Source organism: Myiozetetes cayanensis, unplaced genomic scaffold, assembly GCF_022539395.1.
Source record: "Myiozetetes cayanensis isolate MyiCay16 unplaced genomic scaffold, myiCay2020 scf18, whole genome shotgun sequence".
NCBI classification, from domain to species: domain Eukaryota; kingdom Metazoa; phylum Chordata; class Aves; order Passeriformes; family Tyrannidae; genus Myiozetetes; species Myiozetetes cayanensis.
The window spans coordinates 571,898-592,318 of NW_026087389.1; the positions used below are offsets into that span (position 1 = coordinate 571,898).

Consider the following 20,421-nt stretch of genomic DNA (forward strand, 5'->3'; position numbering starts at 1 on the left):
TTTTCCTCCTTTTTGTGTTGTTTGTTATTTTTTTTAAGGCAGGGCTGTGCCAGTCCGTGACTGCCTATGCTCTCAGCTAATAGGATTAGAGGCTAAATAGAAGCAGGAGAAGTGGAGGGTTATGACAATTTGGTAGTTTCTACAAAACTCCTCATTATTGCACAGGGGGGTTCACAGCTTTTAAAGACTAGAAGGGGACAGGGGTGTTTGCTCGGGTACCTGTGGGGAGAATCGGGAATCAGCCCCCTCTGGCTTTGCTGATGCTGCTTTTAGCAGAGACCGAACCAAATACAGCCCTGCTCTGACGTGATCCGAGCTGAGCGGTGTCTCCTCACATCAGCACAGAGCACAAGACGCTTCTTGGGTTGGAGCTGCTTGTGGCACCAGCTGAGTTTTCAGATTTCACTTCAAGTCTCCATGGAAAGGGTTGTCAGACGTTGGAACAGGCTGCCCAGGGAGGTGGTGGAGTCACCATCCCTGGAAGTGTAAAAGACTGGACTCAGTGCTCTGGTCTGGTTGAAGGTGTTGATCAATCAAAGGTTGGACTTGATCATCTTGGAGGTGTTTTCCAACCGCAGTGACTCTGTGATTCTGTGAATGCTGATGTTCTGATGCAGAATCACTTTCTGTGCCTTTCTGCATTGGTTCAGTAGTGCCTATGGATGCTGCAGAGCTGGAGAAAGTGCCTTTGAAACGGCAGCTCCCAACAGGGAGTTGTGCAGAAAAGTTGTGCTCATTTGGGTCATTGAGATTGCACCACGGTCCTTCTGCTCTTTCCTGTAGCTTTTGTGCCGTGCTGGTCCTCCCAGCAGTGCTTGTGGTGGGACTACACTGTGTGGCAGCGAAGCAGCTTAACTTCTGCAAAAGAAGTTGTCCTGTGGCAGTTTTCATGTGATAGGAGTGCTTTGCTGGCAGTGGTTAGTTCGGTGCTGTGGCCGTGGGAGGTATTCGAGGTGTTTCTCACAGGGCCCCTCTGTTTCTGCAGTAATTATGTGACTTTACATCCTCTGTCAGGAGCTACAGCACTCTCTTATGTCCCAGAAATACATGTGCTTCAGTTTTGGACTGCAGCCTTTCTGTTTTACTGTGCTCTCCTTCCAGCCCAGCGAGCGTGGCTCAGGCTGAGGCGCTGTTGTTTCGCTCCTCCTGCTTCCAGCGTCCTCTGTCTCACCTTTCCCTGCAGAACAATATCTGTTGACCTCCAAATTTTGAGTGGTGCTTCAGTGCTGTCCTTGCCCCCTCCCAGGGTTACCTGCTCGCTGCTGGGGGGTCTGGAGCCCTGCAGAGCCCTGCCCTGGGTCAGGCTCCGGAGGGGACCGGAGCAGGGCTGCCAGGAGCTGCTTCTCACTCAGCTCTGATGGAGCGTTCAGAGCAGCAAATCCCTGTGCTGATATGACATTTAACATGCCAGACTCAGTTACAGGGAGGAGAGGTTTTAAAGTGAGGCTTTTGTCTAAGGTACAGTATTTTGGCAGCAATTAGCTCTGAGTTTTATCATTTTCCCCAAGGTAGACATGAGAGTGATCAGTTATGCATGAGGAGCTGCTCCGTGGTGGGAGGCAGGCAGCTGCCCAGGGAGGGAGCAGGCTGTGCACACACTGCAGGGCACAGTGGTCAGTACCACTTTGCTTCAACAGCCCTCTGTGTTTGAGAACTTTGGGAAATGGTTTAGGAGTGTTTGTGTGACCAGACCTTCCCTTGATGTTTCTCAGTGCTGTGATTTGGGATTCCACGCCAGCCTTGCTCGGACCTTCAGGACGTACCTGTCTGCCGAGTACAACCTGGAAACCTCCCGCCACGAGGGCCTGGACATCATTGAGAACGCCGTGGACAACCTGGACGCACGGAGCGACAAGCACACCATCATGGACATGTGCAACCAGGTCTTCTGCCCGCCGCTCAAGTTCGAGTTCCAGCCGCACATGGGGGACGAGGTAAGGTGCTCACCTGTGGGGCTGCAGAGGGGCCTGGCCTGGCCTCCCCTCTGAGCTATCACTGTGAAATTGTTCTGGACTCTTATCCCTCCGTGCTGCCTTCACACACTGCTGTTCGTGTTTCTTTTCCTAATGAGACTCTTGGCTCATTAGGGCTTCTCCTTTCAGGCTGCCTCTTGCTCATGTCTCTCCCAATTAGGGAGGCTGTAGTTCGGCTCTGTCTGCCCCTCAGATCTGTACAGTGGAGCTTTGATTTACCTGCTGTAATTGGGAGATGGCAGAGTGAGGGGTAGAAAATGCTCAGTGCTGGCCCAGGTCCAGGGCACTGCTGATGGAAAACGGGGCGATGCAGCCTGCATGGAGGCTGCCAGGAGCTTGTAGGGGCTGGAGGGAATTGTGTGGGCATGGAAATGTGTGTGTGGTGCACGTGACCCACGGAATGTCTCCTGTGTCAGGTGTGTCAGGTGAGCGCCCAGCAGCCTGTGCAGACTGAGCTGCTGATGAGGTACCACCAGCTGCAGTCACGACTGGCCACCCTCAAGATAGAGAACGAAGAGGTAAGAGGGGTCTCGTGTTCGGCCTTGGGGCCAGCCCTGCTGAGCCTTTCTCCCGTCACTGGGGGTTTCCTGGTGTGCTCAGGTGTGACCCCCTCCAGCACGGAGCTGGGAGTGCCCACAGACCACGGCCAGTGCAAGCCCAGGGCTCAGGAGGTCTTGGTTGCTTTTGTTCAGGATGTGTCCCTTTGCCAGTCTGCTTCAAACCCATCTGTCCTGTTTCCAATAGGTACGGAAAACGCTGGATGCCACAATGCAGACCTTGCAGGACATGCTGACAGTGGAAGATTTTGATGTTTCAGATGCCTTCCAGCACAGCCGCTCCACTGAGTCGGTCAAATCAGCTGCATCGGAGACCTACATGAGCAAAATCAACATCGCCAAGAGGAGAGCTAACCAGCAGGAGACAGAAATGTTCTATTTCTCGGTAAGTCTCAGCTCATGCCGTACAGGACACAAAGCATTAATTACCAGGGCTGAGGCCCAGTTAAGTGCTCGTTAATGAAAAACAAGAACCAATTCAGTCTCTTTAGGTGCTTGTCTTCTGTCAGATTTGGGTCTGGAATGCATTTCAGTGCATTTCAGTGGCAGGGCAGGGTACAGGGACTGACAACCCAGTGCTTGCCTCGTTCTTCTCTTCGAAGGAACAACTGGAGTGACCAAAAACTTACCAAGCACCGTAGAAGAGGCTCAGAACCTGGTGCAGACTCTGGCTGTGTGTCACCTTCCAGGGGCTGTGAACTATCAGCCAGGCCTTCCCTCCCTGTCCTGCACAGCTGAAATTTGCTCTTGGCCCCTGGGTGAGCTGAAGCCACGAGAGCCGGGCTGTGTGGCATTGGGCCGTGGAGTATGTGCCAGGAGAGGGGCTGTGTGTGCTTTCCCTGCTTCTGTGCTGCCCTCCCAGGCAGAGTTGAGGTCTCCATTCTGGTACCTGTGATATGCAAGGAAGAACCACGAGTTCAACAGAGTGACCCTCATTTCAGCTGTGGGCCATAGCCTGCAGTTAACAGCATCTTGTGATGCATTACATGTGCATAGAAAAGCTCCTAGCTTCTCTTAATAGTAGTAATATTGCAAATTGAGGTGAGGTGGGGCAATTGCAATTTTCATTTGGAGTTGTGTTTGGGATTATTTTAATGCTTTTTGCAGAAATTTGATATTTCTTGTTCTCTGTCTTTCTTTTTCCATATCTGCCTCCCTCTCTCCTCTTACCTGTGTAATGCCCTGATCTGGAGTGTTCCTGGGTGTCTGACAGCCTCACATTGGAAGGGGAGGTTGTGCTGCATAGTTACCCAAACATGGAGCATCTGACAGTCCCTGCCCTGGGAGGGCTCAGGCTCTGGGAGTTCTCGCTCGGCATTGCTTTTGCACAGAGTCGAAGCACTGGCAGTGCAGGGAAAGCCTCTTTGATTTCCCAGGCCATTCCCAGAAGCATGACAAAGGAAAGCCGGCTTTGAACTCCTTTCTTTGGCTCTCCCTGCATTCCCAGGCAGGAGGTGCAGTACCAAGGAGACTGGGCTAATAAGATCACCAAGCCAGTGGCTGGAGCAGGGAGAAGTGATTGGACTGAGCCTGACAGCCTTCTGAGCCCCCTCTGGCAGCCCAGTCCCCCTCCAGCAGCAGGCCCCAGGCAACAGTGAACATCAATAATGGGCTGTGTTGCTTAATCCACCTTGTTTGTTTTGTGATTACAGAAATTTAAGGAGTATCTGAATGGCAGTAACCTCATCACAAAGCTCCAGGCTAAACACGACCTGCTGAAGCAGACTCTGGGAGAAGGTGAGTCGGAGTGTTGAAGTGCTGCGTTACTTCTCCAGCAGCAGAGATTCCCACCCCTTCCATTCTCTGCCTCTTTAGTTCCTGTCCCCCTTCTCCCTCCCGCACTGCAGCCCTGACACAGGGATTTCCCAGCCCTCGATGCTGTGTCTGTGTCACAGATTCGCAGCACCCTTGCTGATTTTACAGCCCCTTGTCCCCGGCCATGGATTTTTTGACTTGCAAGGACATCCTTGGTTATAAACCAGTTTTTCCATAGGAGACTTTTATTTCCCCAGATAATCTTACCAGTGTGGTTCAGAGCACAGCACATGGGCAGGCTCCACACAACAGAGTGGCAGTGGCTTCTGAGAGTGGGACCCACCACTGCTGGGGTGGTGATGTCACCACAGCCCTGGGAGAAGATTTTAGCTCTTTAAAGAGTCTCAATCAACTGAATTATTTCCAGTGTAAAGAAGATGGAAATGAGTTGGTGTCCTGATTCTCCCAACAGGAGAGAATATATTTAAATTAAAACATGCAAATGATCCATGGCTTTATTTTAACAATCGGAAAATTGGACTCCTCATCTCAGAGTAAAACAAATAAATAATAGATTTTTGTCAGCTGTTTTGCCAAATGTGTTTGCCAAATTTATTTAACCTTAAAATCCACCTTCTAATTAGATCCTGTGGTGTGTTCCCCTCAGTGAACACAGAGCCCAGTCAGGCACAGACTGAGCACAGGGGATGCTCCAGGGCTGGGATACAGTGCTCAGGCTCCTGTGGACTGGGGCAAGAAGTGAGGAGTCTGGGGGAGGTTCATTTGTTGCCATCCTGGTCTCTCACCCCGAGCCACTTGCTGCTGTGCTCAGGAGGGAGATGCAGGGCCAGGCATTTCGTTCAGTAGAGCTGTGCAGAAGCAGCTGTTGAAGATCCTCACATGAAGCTTTCTGAGCTTCTCCCAGGCCATGGGATTGTTTTGCTCTGTAGGCATTCAGCAAATATTTAGCCCAGAAATACCAAATGCTGCGTTTCAGTGTGAGCTGATTCTTGTTAGGAAGGAGTCTGGATTTGCAAACCACTCATGTGGAGTTGTTTGCTGTTTCAGTGAGGAATTGGCTGCCAGCTTGCTTTCTGCAGGTGCCAAGGGAGAGCAGGAAGGAGGCATGTGCAGCCAAATGCTTCCTTTTATGTGTCTTAGCAAAGGAAGTATAACTCAGCTTTCCTGGCCCTGGGAGACAGGCACAAACAGCATGTGAAATCAGTTTGGTTTTTTTCAGTGGGTTGACAAATACTGCAAAAATTGAACAGATCTAATCAGCAGGGATCTCCTGGCATTTATATGAGATCCAAATACTAAAAATACACGGAGGGAATGGGAATATTGAGAGCCAGGACAGAGTCTGCCCAAAGGTGATTGATGGGCTGTCATCTCCCAGGAGAAACTGGGGAGCCGAATACTCTGCTGCCTTCAGGTGCTGCTCGTGGCCCTCATTGAGTGGGGTGATCTCCATGGGCTCCCTGGGGCTGCAGCCCTTCTCAGGCTGCCCCGTTCCTGCTGGCACTCAGCCCGTCACTGCAGCTGTCCCAGAGCCCGTGCTGTGGGCCTGTAGTGCAGCTGGGTATGGCCAGGGTGGGCTTCACATGGCAAAGGAACCGGTGATGTCTGTGGGAACTGCAGCCCCTCTCCCCCTCTTGGATTTCTAATCTGTCTTTTAGTGATGGGGGCTTGTATAGCACAGGGCACCTCCTCTCCCCAGATTCAGCTGCTTTCTGTCAGAAACCATTACCTTGGGCTTCCTACACTGCCTCGGTTCCTCGGGGTGTAGGAGCCAGCAGTGAGGGTGTGAGCACCTGCTCAGCTGTGCTGTTCTGGTCTTTCCCTGGTGGCTGATGTGGAGGGATGATGGGAACTTGTGTTTCTTACAGGTGAAAGGGCCGAGTGCGGAACAACCAGGTGAGCACTTTCTTCCCCTTCATCTGCTCCTGGGGAGGGCTGGCACTGGCAGGTGGGGGCTGTGGGAATGGGGGTTTGCTTTGCTACTGGTGCAGCTTGGTGGGGTTCAGTTTCCACCTGCAGCCACCTGTGCTGGCAGGCTGGTGGTCCCCATGCCCCACATCCTGCTTCCCAGCTGCATGGCCTGGAGCGCCTGGATGAGGGGGTGACGGGCAGGACCTCAGCTCTGCTGCAGTGTGGTTTCTGGCTGGCTTGCTCTGATGTGCCTGGACATGCCATGTCAGCACAGTGCGGTGCCCTGGAGCGTAGCTGAGATCAGGTTGTGTTCAGACAGAGCGACACAAGGGTGTCCACCCACTCCTTGGTTTGAGGACTTGGATATGTCCCTAAAAGCCTCTCTCAGCTCTGGCTGCTTTGCCTGGGAGTGCAGAGCGTGCCTGTATCGCAGACTTCATCCCTCTACAGCAGGAGATAGTGCTGGGGTGTATGTGACAGGAAGGAGGCTTTGATCCATGTCTAGTTCATGAAACATCTCCACAAAGCTCCAGTGGCTTGCTAGGGGTGTACTGGTGTTCTGACAGCAAGACGCAGGTCAGCAAAACCTCCAGACAACTCCCCAGAACATGCACAGCCTCTCTCCATGTGAGCTTGTTCCAACCTTGTTTCAGTGTTTAATAAAATCTACAATACAAACAAAAAAAGCCCCATTCCCTGTTAGGAATGGTGGAACAGATGGTGCAGCCTGGACTGCCTTGCCAGGCAGGAAGGAGGCTCCTTGTGCTGCTGATGCCAGGCCCACTGGCATCAGGGCATCAGGACAGAGAGGGTCTGTCAGGACAGAGAGGGTCTGTCAGGACAAGAGGGACCTTCAGAGAGTGGGGGCTGTGCAGTGTGTCCCTGTGGAGCACTCTGAGGAGCTGCCCCTGGCCGTGTTCCAGGTCGCTGTTGGATCAGCCCCTCGCTGCCAGCGCTGCCCCAGAGCCAGGGGTGCCGGGGGTGTGCAGACGTGGCTGGGGGCTGAGGCACAGCCTGGGGCGTGCGGGGGCTAGAGGCACAGCCCGGGGGTGTGCAGACGTGGCTGGGGGCTGAGGGCACAGCCCGGGGGTGTGCAGACGTGGCTGGGGGCTAAAGGCACAGCCCGGGGGTGTGCAGACGTGGCTGGGGGGCTGAGGGCACAGCCCGGGGGTGTGCAGACGTGGCTGGGGGCTGAGGGCACAGCCCCTGTGGGGTGCACAAGGCAGGGCTGCTGCAGAGGGAGCCAGTGCGGTGCTCCAACAGGCAGCAGCCACCTCTGCTCCTCCGCTGCCACTCAGAGGAGTGTTTGGAAGCTGTAGGAGTGTCAAGTTGCTTAATTAGAGGCGTCTGATTAAGGAACCAGCAGACCCCAACTGTCACCTTTGCCTCGAGCTCTGTAAATTGTCTGTGCCCTATGCAGTGCAGTGTGAGAACTCCTGCACGTGGGCTCCCGGCTCCCAGCTCTGTGTGTGTTCACAGTTGTGTTCTCTCCCCTGCAGACATCACTACAGCCTGGGGCAGAGGGCAGGGCACAAATCCATTTGGGATTTGTGGTGGTGTTCTTCTCCCTTTTCTAGGTGTAAGGCTCTGAATGCCCCTCATTATCTAAAGGAATCAGACTGGGAATAGCATTAATGAGAACAGCCCTCCAAAGCCCTGAGCACTGCACTGAAACCCGTCCCAGGTTTCCCTGACCTCATTTCCAGCAGTGGTGGCTGTTACCCTGACTGGATCTCAGGCAGGGTCTCGGCATCTGTCCTTGTCCTGGACAGGCCCCTTGATCCTTAGCAAGGGGGAAGGGGTTTCCCATCCTTGGATTTCCCAAACAGAAGTTAGACACAGGAAGGTGGTGGTGTTCCCACTGTCCTCTCTCTGGCCTCTTCTGTGAGAAGAATGAGATTCATTTAGCAACAAATGGGAAGACCCCAGCATTTTCCAGGGGTAGCTGTGGTTTGTTTTGGATATATCAAGGAACCAGTTGAACTCCTTAGCTGCTCTTGGTGCCTTTTCAGGCTGAGGGAGTGCTGAGCTGGTGGAGGAAGGAGGCGGCTGTTAAAACCCTGCTGAGCACCAGTGCCTCAGTTTCCCACTGGGCAGTGTTGGATGGGACACAGCAGCGTGAGCAGCTGCAGGGCACGTGGAGCCGCATGCCAGGTCCTCACAGAGAGATTTTTCTGTTTGATTTCTTAGGCTCAGTCATAACCTTTGAGATTTCACCCTATCATTGCATTTATGTTGGTGTTATGTTGACTTATTTTGTTCCGTTTTCTCCCAGGCCCCCATGTCTTCCCCCTAAGCCACAGAAAATGAGGAGACCTAGGCCTCTCTCAGTGTATAATCATAAACTCTTTAACGGCAATATGGAAACGTTCATTAAGGTACTCGCTGGCTGCAGTAGGAGTGTCTGTGAACGCTGGGAATGGAACGGTGGCTCTCTGTCCTGGCTGCTCGCTGTCCTCAGGGGTCCCTCCGGCAACCTGCCCCCAGCCGGCGTGGCCAGCACGGCTCTGCCTCGGTGACGATTTCTCTCCATAGCCCCCCTTGCCCCTCGGGCACTCCCCGTGCCGTCCCCTGTGTGCCCTGGGCCAGGGCAGCAGTGAGGGCTGGCCATGGCCATGTGCAGTACGAGACAATCCTGGCTGAGTGTCCTGCTCATCCTCCTGCTCCCACCCACCCTGCAAAGATCAGATGGCACGACTGCAGGAAGGATTTCCCAAGGCAGTGATGCTGTTCCAGTTGCAGTGTTTAACCCTATGCTGGAGAAAGCTGTAGTGAAAACAGTGTAGGAAGCACTAACGACAAACTGTTGGATTAGGTGACTAACAGGCATTGTCCAGCTCTGGTTTATTCCCTCAGGGAATGCTCAGCCACATGCCCCAGGGCAGTGTCTAAACACAGCACCCAGCGTGGGGAGTACAGGCCTGCTGGCAAAGCTGCTAATCCCTTTAGGACTTATGATTACTCCTGACTTACACTGGTTTTTGAAAAAGTAATGCTCATTAAAGCCCAGCCTGTTGAGCACTGTGGGGGAGGAATGATCTGCTCTAGAAATCCATCTGAGCCAAGGGGTGTTCCTGCCATCAGAGACCCCTCGGGGGATGGCCCAACCCCTGGGATGTATGGCCCCATATGGAGCAGGGCTGTGGGTGGCTACCTGGTGTCTCCCAGGCTGCCCAGTGGTCCCCATGTGCCCCCAGGGCTGCCAGGTGTCCCTATGGTAGGGCAGCTCTCCCAGAAAATTGCCTGGCCTTGCCTCAGGCTCCTGGGAATGCTACAGGTCCAAGGAGGGAGGAAATCCGAGAGGCTGTCCCTGCAGGTTGCTGAGGCTGGGTGCAGTGTGCCAAAGGGTTTGGGAGGGAGGGCAGACAAACCAAAGGCCTGGGTTGGCCCTTGCTAAGCTGCTGTTGCATCTGAGCGTTCATGGCCTCCGAAGGAGACGCTTGCCTCTAACTGAACTTATCCCTGCTTAATCTGTTTTCTTTTTCTCACTCTGCTGCTTCTTTGTGTGCTCAGAGGGAGGAGGAATGCACGAACAAGGAATCAGGTATTTACTGGATGCCTGTCTGTGAGAGGAGGGAATTGCCCAGAGACGCCACTGAGCTCTGCTGGAAAAACAAACACAGCCCCAAAGGGAAATACGTTCCACTCAGGCTGTCAGCCACGGCCCACGTTCCCCTTGAGCCCTTGCCACGAGGGACCTGGGGAGAAAGAGCTTTGAAATAAAAGCCAAAACTCATCGCTGGTTCAGACCCAGGCACATTCCATGCACAGTGGTGCTTGTTGGGTTTTTTAGCACCTGCTGACAATGGCTCTTCCCTTCAGTGGAAAATACTGTTGTAAGTTCTGTTACTGGAAGCTTATTCCATCAGCTAGGTATAGCACAAGTTTTATTTCAGCTCAGCATTCCACCTTTGGGATGGAACAGCTGTGATTCTTGCAGCAGTCCCCTGTCTGAGCCAGACAGGGAGAGCAGCAGTGTTTCACACACCTTTAGTGACAATTTTTTTTGTACGTTATTGGCTGCACACAGTATCCTCAGCGCTCTTTGATGGCTCCATGTCTGTAACATCTCCTTTCCTTGCCTGTCCTCTTAATAAACTCCATGGCACTGATTTTCAAATCTCTGGTTTTACCATCTCTTAACGCTTTTTCCTGTGCTTTGTTAGCAATAAACCAGTAATTTTTTCCTTTTTTTCCTTTCCTTTCCTGAAGGACTCGGGACAGGCCATTCCACTTGTTGTAGAAAGCTGCATCCGCTACATCAATCTGTACGGTGAGTTGACTCAGTGCGCCCACAGAAACCTCCTGCCTGGGAGCAAAGCACTTGAGTGAGCAGTGAGATCTGTCAGAGACGCCTGGGGGTGCCTGCAGTGCTGCTCCGTGGGCTCGGCTTAGAATTCCAGTCACGTTGGCTGTGATGAGTGTTGGATGCCTTGCCAATGTTTAGGTCTTGTTAGGACATACCCAGGTTAAATTGTTTGCTCAGGACACGAGCCCTTTCAGTGCCTTGATCTGTGGTTCCTGCTTGGAGGAGCAGTGAATCACATAGGACTGTCCCCGCTTGCTCCAAGCCTCTCCAGTGCATCAGCTCCTGGGTTCTGCTGTTTTTACCAGCAGGTGCTGCCCAACAGTTCCAAAAAAATGTCTCTTAAAATGTTGTTCTCTTCCAGGCCTCCAGCAGCAGGGCATCTTCAGAGTCCCTGGCTCCCAGGTAGAAGTCAACGACATCAAGAACTCGTTTGAGAGAGGTGTGTAGCCAGGCTGTGCAGGTACACGGGATGCTGTGTCCAAGCAGGGATCATTGGTGGGGGTTGGTGTGTGCTGGGGGCATTAGCCATGGTGTAAAGCCTGGGTAAAGCCCTTTCTGCTGTGAGACACAAGGAGGTTTTATCCCTTCTGGGTTTCTCAATGTTGTATCTCTGGCAGTAGCAAACAGTCACCCAGGGAAGGAATATGAGAAGTAGGGGTAGGTCAGGCATCTTTTCCACAGTCATTAAGAACACAAGACCCATAAAACACTTTGGGGGATCCTTCTTCCTCCTCAGCAGTATGTCAGGAAAGGAGCAGCATTCCCACCTGTACCTGGTGGCAGTGCTGGCTGTGGAGGCACCAGTGATTCTGCTGAGAAAATCAAACCCACACTGGAGGTGCCAGGCTGGCGAGGCAGGGCAGAGCAGTCCTGCTGTCCCGAGTGGAGGGGAGCTGTAACAGGGACAGCCCAGGTGGGAAGAGTGGCCATTAATCCTTGAGCAGCATCAGAAAGATCAGGGTGAAGGTGGCTGGGCCAATGGGTAAGGCAGTGGTGGAATTGTCAAAGGCTGAATTTGGAGGATTTGCACAATTTAGGAGGAATTGGTATCTACATCCCTTAGGATTGAAAGCCTTTCATAGGTTTAAGTCAGTATAATGCTGTCTAGAACCATTGGGTCTATTCCAGAGGCATAATTGCATCCTCCAGCCAAGCCTGTCCCCTCAGGCTCTCATCCACAGTCCTTCAGACCTGCTCAGCTCTCTGGGCTGCTGCTGTAAATGCAAACTGCACTGGGCTGGAAAACTGAAGGGGAGGCGATCAATAGCATCATCATCCTCAGGAAAGGTTTGAAATCCCCACACTAAACTGGTTTTCAGGAACCACTCAGCATTGCCATTGCACACAAGGAGGGTTTCTGAACCCTGTGAAATCTGGGGGTTCCACTGAGTGAGGAAAAAAACATTTACTGTGTTAGTCCAGCTTGATAGTGATACTGGACATAAAACCTCTTCTCCGGACAGGTGAAGATCCCCTCGCTGATGATCAGAATGAGCGGGACATTAACTCAGTGGCTGGAGTCTTGAAGCTGTATTTCCGAGGACTGGAAAACCCCCTCTTTCCTAAGGAAAGGTTTCAAGATTTGATATCTACCATAAGTAAGTACCTGTGACAGCTCTTTGTGGAGAGCAGGGTGGGTAAGAACAGGGGGCAGGTACACCTGAGTCTTGCAAACGGGTTTGTGCCATGAGAAGGGCTGCAGGTGGGCAAAGGGAATTGTTAGGAAAAGACATCAGGAGTATGTGTTGGGAGTGCTGGCAGGAGGGAGAGGGGAAACATCTTGCTATGGCTCTTCTGAATTCTTCCCAACATCGTGAGGTTCCCCAGAGCTGTCTCCAGGCTTAGGTCAGGAGGCTGCACATGCGGCAAGGCCGTATCCACATCTGAGGGTTGCAGGAGGGGTCATTAATCGTGTGACCCCTCGTGGGGGTGGCTGCTGTCCTGCTGCCTCAGGTCTGCACAGGTCACCATGGTTCCTGTGCCTGTCACCTCTCCACAGTCATGGCTCCTGGACCCACAGGGGTTTAGCTGCTTTAGCTCAGTGGCTTCCACTAAAGACAGCGAGGGTCAGGAACTCTTGGCTATTCGCAGAGCTGCCCCAACCCTGGAGTCTGCAGACCTGGTTGTTCTCCACATTTGCTGTATGCATTTGCTGTCCCAAAGAAAACCAGAAAGTGCTTTGGGATGAGCAGAGGGAGAAGCTGAGGGGCTTTGGGACTGATGTCAGGGAGAGTCTGGTTGCTTCTTGTTCGTCCTGAAATCTCCTCTCAGCTCAGCACATACTCTGCTGCAGGATCAGCTCTCCCAGCTGGGGTGTGCTTCTCTCAGTACCTCGTAGCAATGACATTTATTTATTGGCAAGTTGTGGAAATTATTCCCCTGGGGGGAAGGAAGGAGGCAGAATGAGTCTGATGTTTCAGAAGTGATGGAGGTGCTGCATGCTTTGGCTACAGGGTGACTTTATTTTACAGGAGAGGTGTTGGAGTTGTTGGTGTTGGGGTGTCTTGGTACATGGGTGGTTCAGGGGCGTTGACTGGGGAACGTATGCTCAAGGCCTTTGTTTGGCTTCACTGCTCACTCCTTCCCCCCCTTCTGAATGTGCATGTTCATAACTGCTGGGGATCTGGTGATGTCAGGGGAGACAGATGATATCTGGAGGGGGCTGGTGCAGGGATGGGCTTGTTCCACAGGACAAGAATGTACTCTGGTTTCTCAACAACAGTTGGTTTATGTAGTAGCCTTAGGAAATTCACTGTTGCTGTTTTGATGTGTAAAACAGCACAGCACACCTGTGAGACAAGCAAAAGAAGCTGGTTCTGCATCAGTTCCATGCCCTGGACAGGTATTTTCAGTCTGGCTGGTGCTGGTTCTGTCTGCCCTTCCCAGGGGACAAGGCCCAGGAGAAGGGGATAGGTCTCCTCTGGTGCCAGGACTTGTGCTTGATGATGTGATTGCCTGTGTGCTTGCAGATAGGCTTGTGCTTTGGCACCATCCCTAATTAATGCCAATTTGCACAATTTATTAAGCTTTTGGGAGCTTTTTGTTGCAAACAGCATCTGTTAATTTTCTGGATGGTATTCTCTGTCTCTCTCTCTATTTTCTCGTTTTAGCAAGAATCTTCCTTTTCCTCATCTTTCTTTTCCTGCTACTCCTGCAACCTTCTGATTAAGGATAGATTTTCAATGAATTAAAGTGCTTTGTTCCCATTAGGAATCTGACCTGAAGTGCAGCTGCCTTTGTGCCACACAGACGTGCTAAACACAGGCTGTGCAGTCAGCGTCCAGACTAAGCAGAGTGCAGAACTCTTCCTTTTGCTCTTGGGGGGCTGAGGGTTTATGTAGAAGCCCCTCAAAGGCACCTGGGCAATAAATGGGTTAAAAGGCCCTTTGTCAGCAGAGTCCACACAGGGCTGTGCCCATGTGTAGAGTGATGATGGTTATGCCGTTAATTCCCAAATTACAGCCAGTCAAAATGTTTTGCTCATTGAGAAAGGCAAGTGCCTCGAGTTTGTTCCTCTGGGTTTCAGAACACATGCCTGTTGCCATAGGGTTTCATCTAGTTTGTATTTATTTGGTGGGGGTATTTTTAACTAACATCCTCTTTAGTAAAACCAAACTGAAGAAATAGAGAACCCAGCAGGCAATAGCAGGATAAATCCATTCCTCAAATGGAAAAATTCCCCAAATGAAATATTATAATGCTTTCCATCTTGGAACTGAAGCCAGATTTTACTCGGAATTATGAGCGAATGGCAGCCCAGCTACATGTTATCAGTGATTTTTATTGTGATCAGCAAATGGCAATTTGAGCCAGCACAAGCACCTCTGTGTGATCCACCCACTCCAGGAAGCTCTGGTGCTTGTCCTCTGCTTCCTGTGCCACAGCAGCTGCAGGATTAACTCCACAGAACACAGGATAGCTCAGGGCAGGACAGCCCTGGATCGCTCTTCTTCCCAGGAAGGGAGCAGGTTTCTGACAGCAGCTCTGGGCTCTGTGCATGCCTGTGGAGAGAAGTGAATCCAAAAGTGTTGACTCAGCACCGGTTCAGTTCATCTATTTCCTAGGAATTTCTAATTCCTATTGAGAGCAGTGGGAGACAGGAGTGGAAGGGCTCAGAAGGACCCAATGCATAATCCAGAAGAGTAAGATGAATAAAACCCTCATTTAAAAATCTGCCCTAGAAAATCAAGAAGTGCTCCATTTCCAATGTCACATTGACTCAGGCTTTTGAGGAACAGAGGAGTTGTTGAGGAATGAACTAAATAATGCATAAACACTTATTTTAAAAATAAACCCATGGAAATGTCTTGATTTGCTGTTTCTACTGAACCTGAATGTATGAATTCCCCTGTGGAGGAGCACTGTGCCCCATTCTCTGCTTGTACCTGAATGCCAAACCTGTGGATCATGTCTGAAGACAGAGTGTTATTTTTCTCACTTAGTGGGCCACTGGATCTGGAACAAGTCCCTCTGGTGCCATGCTGTCTGGTCCTGAGAAGGTTTTTAGGAATGTGCTTTCTATTCATGTGTTCCAGAAATGGAGAACCCCGCTGAGAGAGTGCACCAGATCCAGCAGATTGTCGTCACTCTGCCTCGGGCTGTCATCGTGGTCATGAGATACCTCTTTGCTTTCCTTAACCAGTGAGTCTGTCTTCCTCTTTCAGCGAGCTTTTCCTTGCCCTCCCTTTTGTCAGGGTTTCCCTGTCTTTGGTGCACAAGTCCTTTCTGGTGCTGCTGTGGGGAGTTGTATTTGGTTCTTCCCCAGCCCTGTGTGCTCGGGGCAGGGGGACAGCCCAGTGCTGGTGCCTCCCTGGGCAGTGGGGTTGGTGCCTCCCTGGGCAGTGGGGTTGGTGCCTCCCTGGGCAGTGGGGTTGGTGCCTCCCTGGGCAGTGGGGTTGGTGCCTCCCTGGGCAGTGGGGTTGGTGCCTCCCTGGGCAGTGGGGTTGGTGCCTCCCTGGGCAGTGGGGTTGGTGCCTCCCTGGGCAGTGGGGTTGGTGCCTCCCTGGGCAGTGGGGTTGGTGCCTCCCTGGGCAGTGGGGTTGGTGCCTCCCTGGGCAGTGGGGTTGGTGGTGGTGCTCTGGTGGATGGGGACGCTGTCACGGCAGCTCCCTCGCCGTGTGCCTGCAGCTTGTCGCAGTACAGCGATGAGAACATGATGGATCCCTACAACCTGGCCATCTGCTTCGGGCCCACGCTGATGCACATTCCCGACGGGCAGGATCCGGTGTCTTGCCAGGCCCACGTCAATGAGGTCATCAAAACCATCATCATTCACCACGAGGGAATCTTCCCCAGCCACCGAGAGCTGGAAGGGCCCGTCTATGAGAAGTGCATGACTGGAGGAGAGGAGTACTGGTAAGGTTCTCTGCAGGGTTCTTGGGTATAAACACTTCCATCAGGTCAAGAGGCTCTTGCACACCGAGCCAAGCAGTCCCTACTCATTTGATTTAATATTATCAGTTAAAACAGGCAGTTTAACCAAATATTCCTTTTTCTCATGCTGACTCAGCATTACAAACTTCAGTAAAAATTTCAGGAGAAACTCTTTCCAGTATAAATACTAATATTGATGGAAGATTCTTTCAGCTCTGGATCCACAGAAGTGTATTCAGAGCAAATCAGAATTTTAGGTCCATTTTATCAAAAAAAAATCCTAGGCTGGAAATTTTGAGTAAAGACACATAGTTCCATCATAATCTGCTGGTTGGACGAAATCCCTCAGCCCCAGGTTAACCTGAACCTTCCAGTTCCCTTTTTTGCTGGAATTCTAATCTCACATTGAGGTCTGGCTTTAACAAAGCAGGATTGATAACACACTTGAACTATGTGCAAGTTTTATACATTTCTGGGACCTCAGCTTCCCTGACTCTGGTCACCTGCCACCATCCTTCCTGGTGCAGCAGTTGATAAAGTGCTAAAGCTCGCTGTGAGTGAGCAAATGGGACATTTAGCTTGGTGTCACTTCGTGTTTGTTTTGCCACATACAAGTAAAGGCATAAGAGCAATAGAACGTGACGTTCTTGGCTGGAGATTGTGGTGTGGGTGTTTGGTGTTCTCAGAGCAAGTTCAGAGATCTGCTGTGATGTAAAGTGACCATTGCGGCCTTATGCAAACTAAAAATGTTACTTCCGAGTATCTCTGAGGCCAAAATTTCCCCCATCAAGTTTGGTGTGCAGAGTGCCTGGGAGCAGGGTCTCTGTGGTGTGACAGTGAGTGTTTCCCTGCAGCGACAGCCCGCACAGCGAGCCGGGCACCATCGACGAGGCGGACCACGACAACGGGACGGAGCCGCACACCAGCGACGATGGTGAGCACGCTGTGAGCAGGGCTGGGTCTGTGGCAGCAGAGCTGCGTGTGCAGGGGAGGAGTGTGCACTGAGCCGGGAGACAGGATGGGCTGAGTGCTGGCAGAGTGGGGCACGGAGCGTCTGCGCTCCAGGCCGTGGTGCCGGAGCAGGAGGCAGCGCTTCCCACATCCCAGAGGCACCAGTCTGGGGGAACCTGCTGGCACTGCTGTGGGGCAAGGAATGCCCAGCCCTATGGCTCTGTTCCATGGCAGGGCTTCCTGTGTTGGAAGGGCACTGGGGAGCTGAGCACCTTCTGCCTCCTGAGAGCTTCTGCTGCCTCAGCTGTGTCCTGCCCTGGCAGAGCACATCTGCCTTCAGAGGGCTGCAGGCAGGAGGAAGGGCTCACCTGGCTGGTGGGGCCACGGGAGCAGGGAATGGCACAGGGCAGGGCCCATGGGGCTGTGTGACCCCTGACACAGGGAAGGGCACATGGGGCCAGGCTGCTCAGGACCTGCTCTTGGCTCCAGGCAGGAGCGGACAGGCCTGGCAGAGGAAGGTGAGGGAGCTGCTGTGCAGCCAATTTCACACTTGGGTGGCCATGTTAATAGCTCCAGTTGGGGTTTCTGGGTGATTAACTGTGGGTCAAGCGTAGAGTAGAGAAGCAGCTTTATTTTATGAATTTACATATTCCCTCTTCCCCTTGCCCTGCACACACTCCCTGCTGGAGCCCAGTGTTCTGTCAGGGCTTTGGGAGCCCTCCTGGCTGCCTTCCAGCTCTGTCTCCTCCAGAACATTCCCACTGATGCCTCTGTGGTGCTCCCAGACACTGCCCTCGTGTGGGGATTGCTCAAGGTGGGGAAGATGAGTCTGCTGAAGCGGCCTGGCCTGTCCTGGGTGGGGCTGGAACGGGCAGAGGTCTGGGACAGCATCTCTTGTGTCCTCCTCTGGTGTCCCCTGCTCTGTGTGAGTTTGCATCGGGTCACACCCTGACAGCTGCTGAGCCCATGGTCAGTTATGGGGCAGAGCAAGTTTCAATGAGAAAGGTTTTCAATGAGAACGTGGCAGATCGGGAGGAACTGGGCAGGTTTGCCCTGTTTGGCTTTGTCATCACCTGTCTGCCAGTCTCCAGGTGGGGATTAAAATGATTGGGTGTCTTAGGTCATCAAGGCATGTTAACACTTGCTGGCTGGCTCTGACAGTGGCAGGGGTGGCTGGGGTGGCACTAGGAAAAGGGGGAAGCAGTCAGGCCGTGCTGCAGATGGGTGCAGAGCAGCTGTGTGGCTGGAGCCGCTATCATCGTTTCCATGGGGATCCCCAGAGGGGCATTAGTTGCTCATCAATAATTCAAACCAAACTGTCTCCAGGATAAGGAAAGAAAGAGAAGGTAAGCAGGGTTTGATCGGACAGCATCTGACACAGCTTGACAAGATCCCAGGCTGGTGGATAATGGGGTTCTGTAACCAAAGGCAGAAAATTGGAGTGCAGGTGAGGATGCCAGATGCACACAGGGAGATTCCAACTGCTCCCCCGTCTGGTTGTAGATGTTTGTAACTGCTGGTAGTTTGTGAGTCTGTGAGAGACCCCAGGAAGGCTGGAACAACAGTAAGAATTGATCAGTCTGAAAATAAGAAGGTTTGTGCTCAGTATGAGATGCTCTGGGAATGCTGGGCAGCAGCAACACTGCTGCTCTGCTGAGATGTCTCTCTAGGGTTTATCTTCCCTCATGAGGGCTGAGCTAAGCTGTTCTCTCGCTGTGCCTCTCTCCTGTGCAGAGGTGGAGCAGATTGAAGCTATAGCCAAGTTTGACTACATTGGACGATCTCCACGGGAGCTCTCCTTCAAGAAAGGGGCCTCACTCCTGCTGTACCATCGGGCATCAGAAGACTGGTGGGAAGGAAGACACAACGGGGTGGATGGGCTCATCCCCCACCAGTACATCGTGGTGCAAGACATGTGAGTAAAGTGGTAAGGGTTGATCCAGGGTGTTAAAATCATGTACCTACACAAGCTCCACTTCAGCCACCTAAAATAATTTTATGAGGTTTAATGACTTCAGTGAGAAATCTGAGCCTGTTCACATCTCCATGTATTGGCTCTGATTGTTTCTTTGAGGCTGATAAAGTCAAGCATTAAACACTGTATCTCAGTGTGCCTGGACCCCAGCTCTCACTGACTCCCCAAAGTGGTGTGACCCAGGCTTACCACTGGCCTTTCCCTTGTGAGTGCTGGCCTGGATTGTTCAGTGCCCGCCTGGCCTGTGAGCAGATCCCAGGGCCCTTTGCCGGTGCTGCTTCTCTTACAAGGACTGTACCTGGAGTCATTACAGTGGCAGCCACAGAACAGAAGATGTGGGGACAGCATGGGAGCTGTTTCCGAGCTCCCAGTGAAGTGATGGCCTTGGTCCAGCCCTTTGTTACCCAAGTCTGGACTGCTGGATGGGGATGTTCGGGTCCGTGTGGCAGCTGGGCCCTGGCTCTCTGCAGGGACACAGCCCTGTCACTGATGGGGTCTCCTTTCCCCAGGGATGATGCGTTCTCTGACAGCCTGAGCCAGAAGGCAGACAGCGAGGCGAGCAGTGGGCCACTGCTTGATGATAAAGCTTCCTCCAAGAACGACATCCAGTCCCCAACGGATCACATCATGGACTATGGCTTCGGGGGAGTGATGGGCAGGTAGGGAAACTCATTTCCCGTGAGCGTGGAGTTGGTCACCATTGCATGTGGGGACAGTCAGTGTGTGGGGGAGGGCAGGATGGAAGGGAAGGGTCCAGTAAGCACTGCTGGATAATATGAGCGTGGAGGAGGTTTCACATGCATTGATAATGGGGATTTAACATGTACAGAGGGTGCAATGGAGCTCTGAGCAACCTGGTCCAGTGGAAGGTGTCCCTGCCCATGGTAGGGGGTTAGAACAAGATAATCCTTAAGGTCCCAGCCAAAAACATTCTGGGATTCTGTGATTCAGTGCTGTCACTTCCTTGGTACTGGCTTAAATGTCTGTCTTCCCTCTTGCCTGAGTCTTCTGGAGCTGAAAGGCTGGAGTTTGTTCTGAGCTGAACTCAGAGCTGAGCGGTTGCAGCCCATAGCCAGCCGTGGTGGGGCTGATGGATAGTGACCCGCTGTGCCGGATTCTTTGCAGGGTGAGGTTGAGGTCTGACGGCGCAGCCATCCCTCGGCGCCGCAGCGGGGGCGACACCCACAGCCCACCCCGAGGGATGGGGCCCGGCATAGACACCCCTCCTCGAGCAGCAGCCTGCCCCAGCAGCCCCCACAAGATCCCCCTCAACAGGGGCAGGATCGACAGTCCCGAGAAGCGCAGGATGGCGACGTTTGGCAGCGCGGGCAGCATCAATTTTCCAGACAGGAAGGCCCTGGCTGATGGCCACCCCCTGAGATCGACCTGTGGGTCCACTCGGCACAGCAGCCTCGGGGATCAGAAATCTCTGGAAGCAGAAGCTCTTGCTGAGGTAAGAGTGTTGGGAAGGGACCGAGAGACTAAAGGGGAGGTCACTGGGGAGTGCTCAGAGCCCCTCCACCTCAGGCACTCAGAGCTATGGTGCTGCCATGGTGTAAAGGTTAAAATGAGCAGCCAGCAGCTTGTTTGCTGCCC

General features: G+C 52.6%; 1 protein-coding gene across 2 annotated transcripts in view; it reads left to right on the forward strand.

Moving 5' to 3' along the window:
- SRGAP3 (SLIT-ROBO Rho GTPase activating protein 3) overlaps positions 1–20,421 on the forward strand; it is an 83,669-nt gene that overhangs the window by 58,228 nt on the left and 5,020 nt on the right. The window contains exons 7-21 of one of the 2 annotated variants that reach the window (XM_050313090.1): positions 1,713–1,934; positions 2,390–2,491; positions 2,718–2,915; positions 4,183–4,267; positions 6,175–6,202; positions 8,493–8,595; positions 10,430–10,490; positions 10,888–10,965; positions 11,990–12,124; positions 15,062–15,167; positions 15,654–15,881; positions 16,754–16,833; positions 18,585–18,765; positions 19,335–19,484; positions 19,951–20,278. In XM_050313090.1, the coding sequence (XP_050169047.1) occupies positions 1,713–1,934; positions 2,390–2,491; positions 2,718–2,915; positions 4,183–4,267; positions 6,175–6,202; positions 8,493–8,595; positions 10,430–10,490; positions 10,888–10,965; positions 11,990–12,124; positions 15,062–15,167; positions 15,654–15,881; positions 16,754–16,833; positions 18,585–18,765; positions 19,335–19,484; positions 19,951–20,278 (2,085 nt within the window). Of the gene's footprint in view, positions 1–1,712; positions 1,935–2,389; positions 2,492–2,717; positions 2,916–4,182; positions 4,268–6,174; positions 6,203–8,492; positions 8,596–9,730; positions 9,762–10,429; positions 10,491–10,887; positions 10,966–11,989; positions 12,125–15,061; positions 15,168–15,653; positions 15,882–16,753; positions 16,834–18,584; positions 18,766–19,334; positions 19,485–19,950; positions 20,279–20,421 lie in introns of both variants that reach the window. The other variant, XM_050313091.1, reaches the window with a different exon arrangement.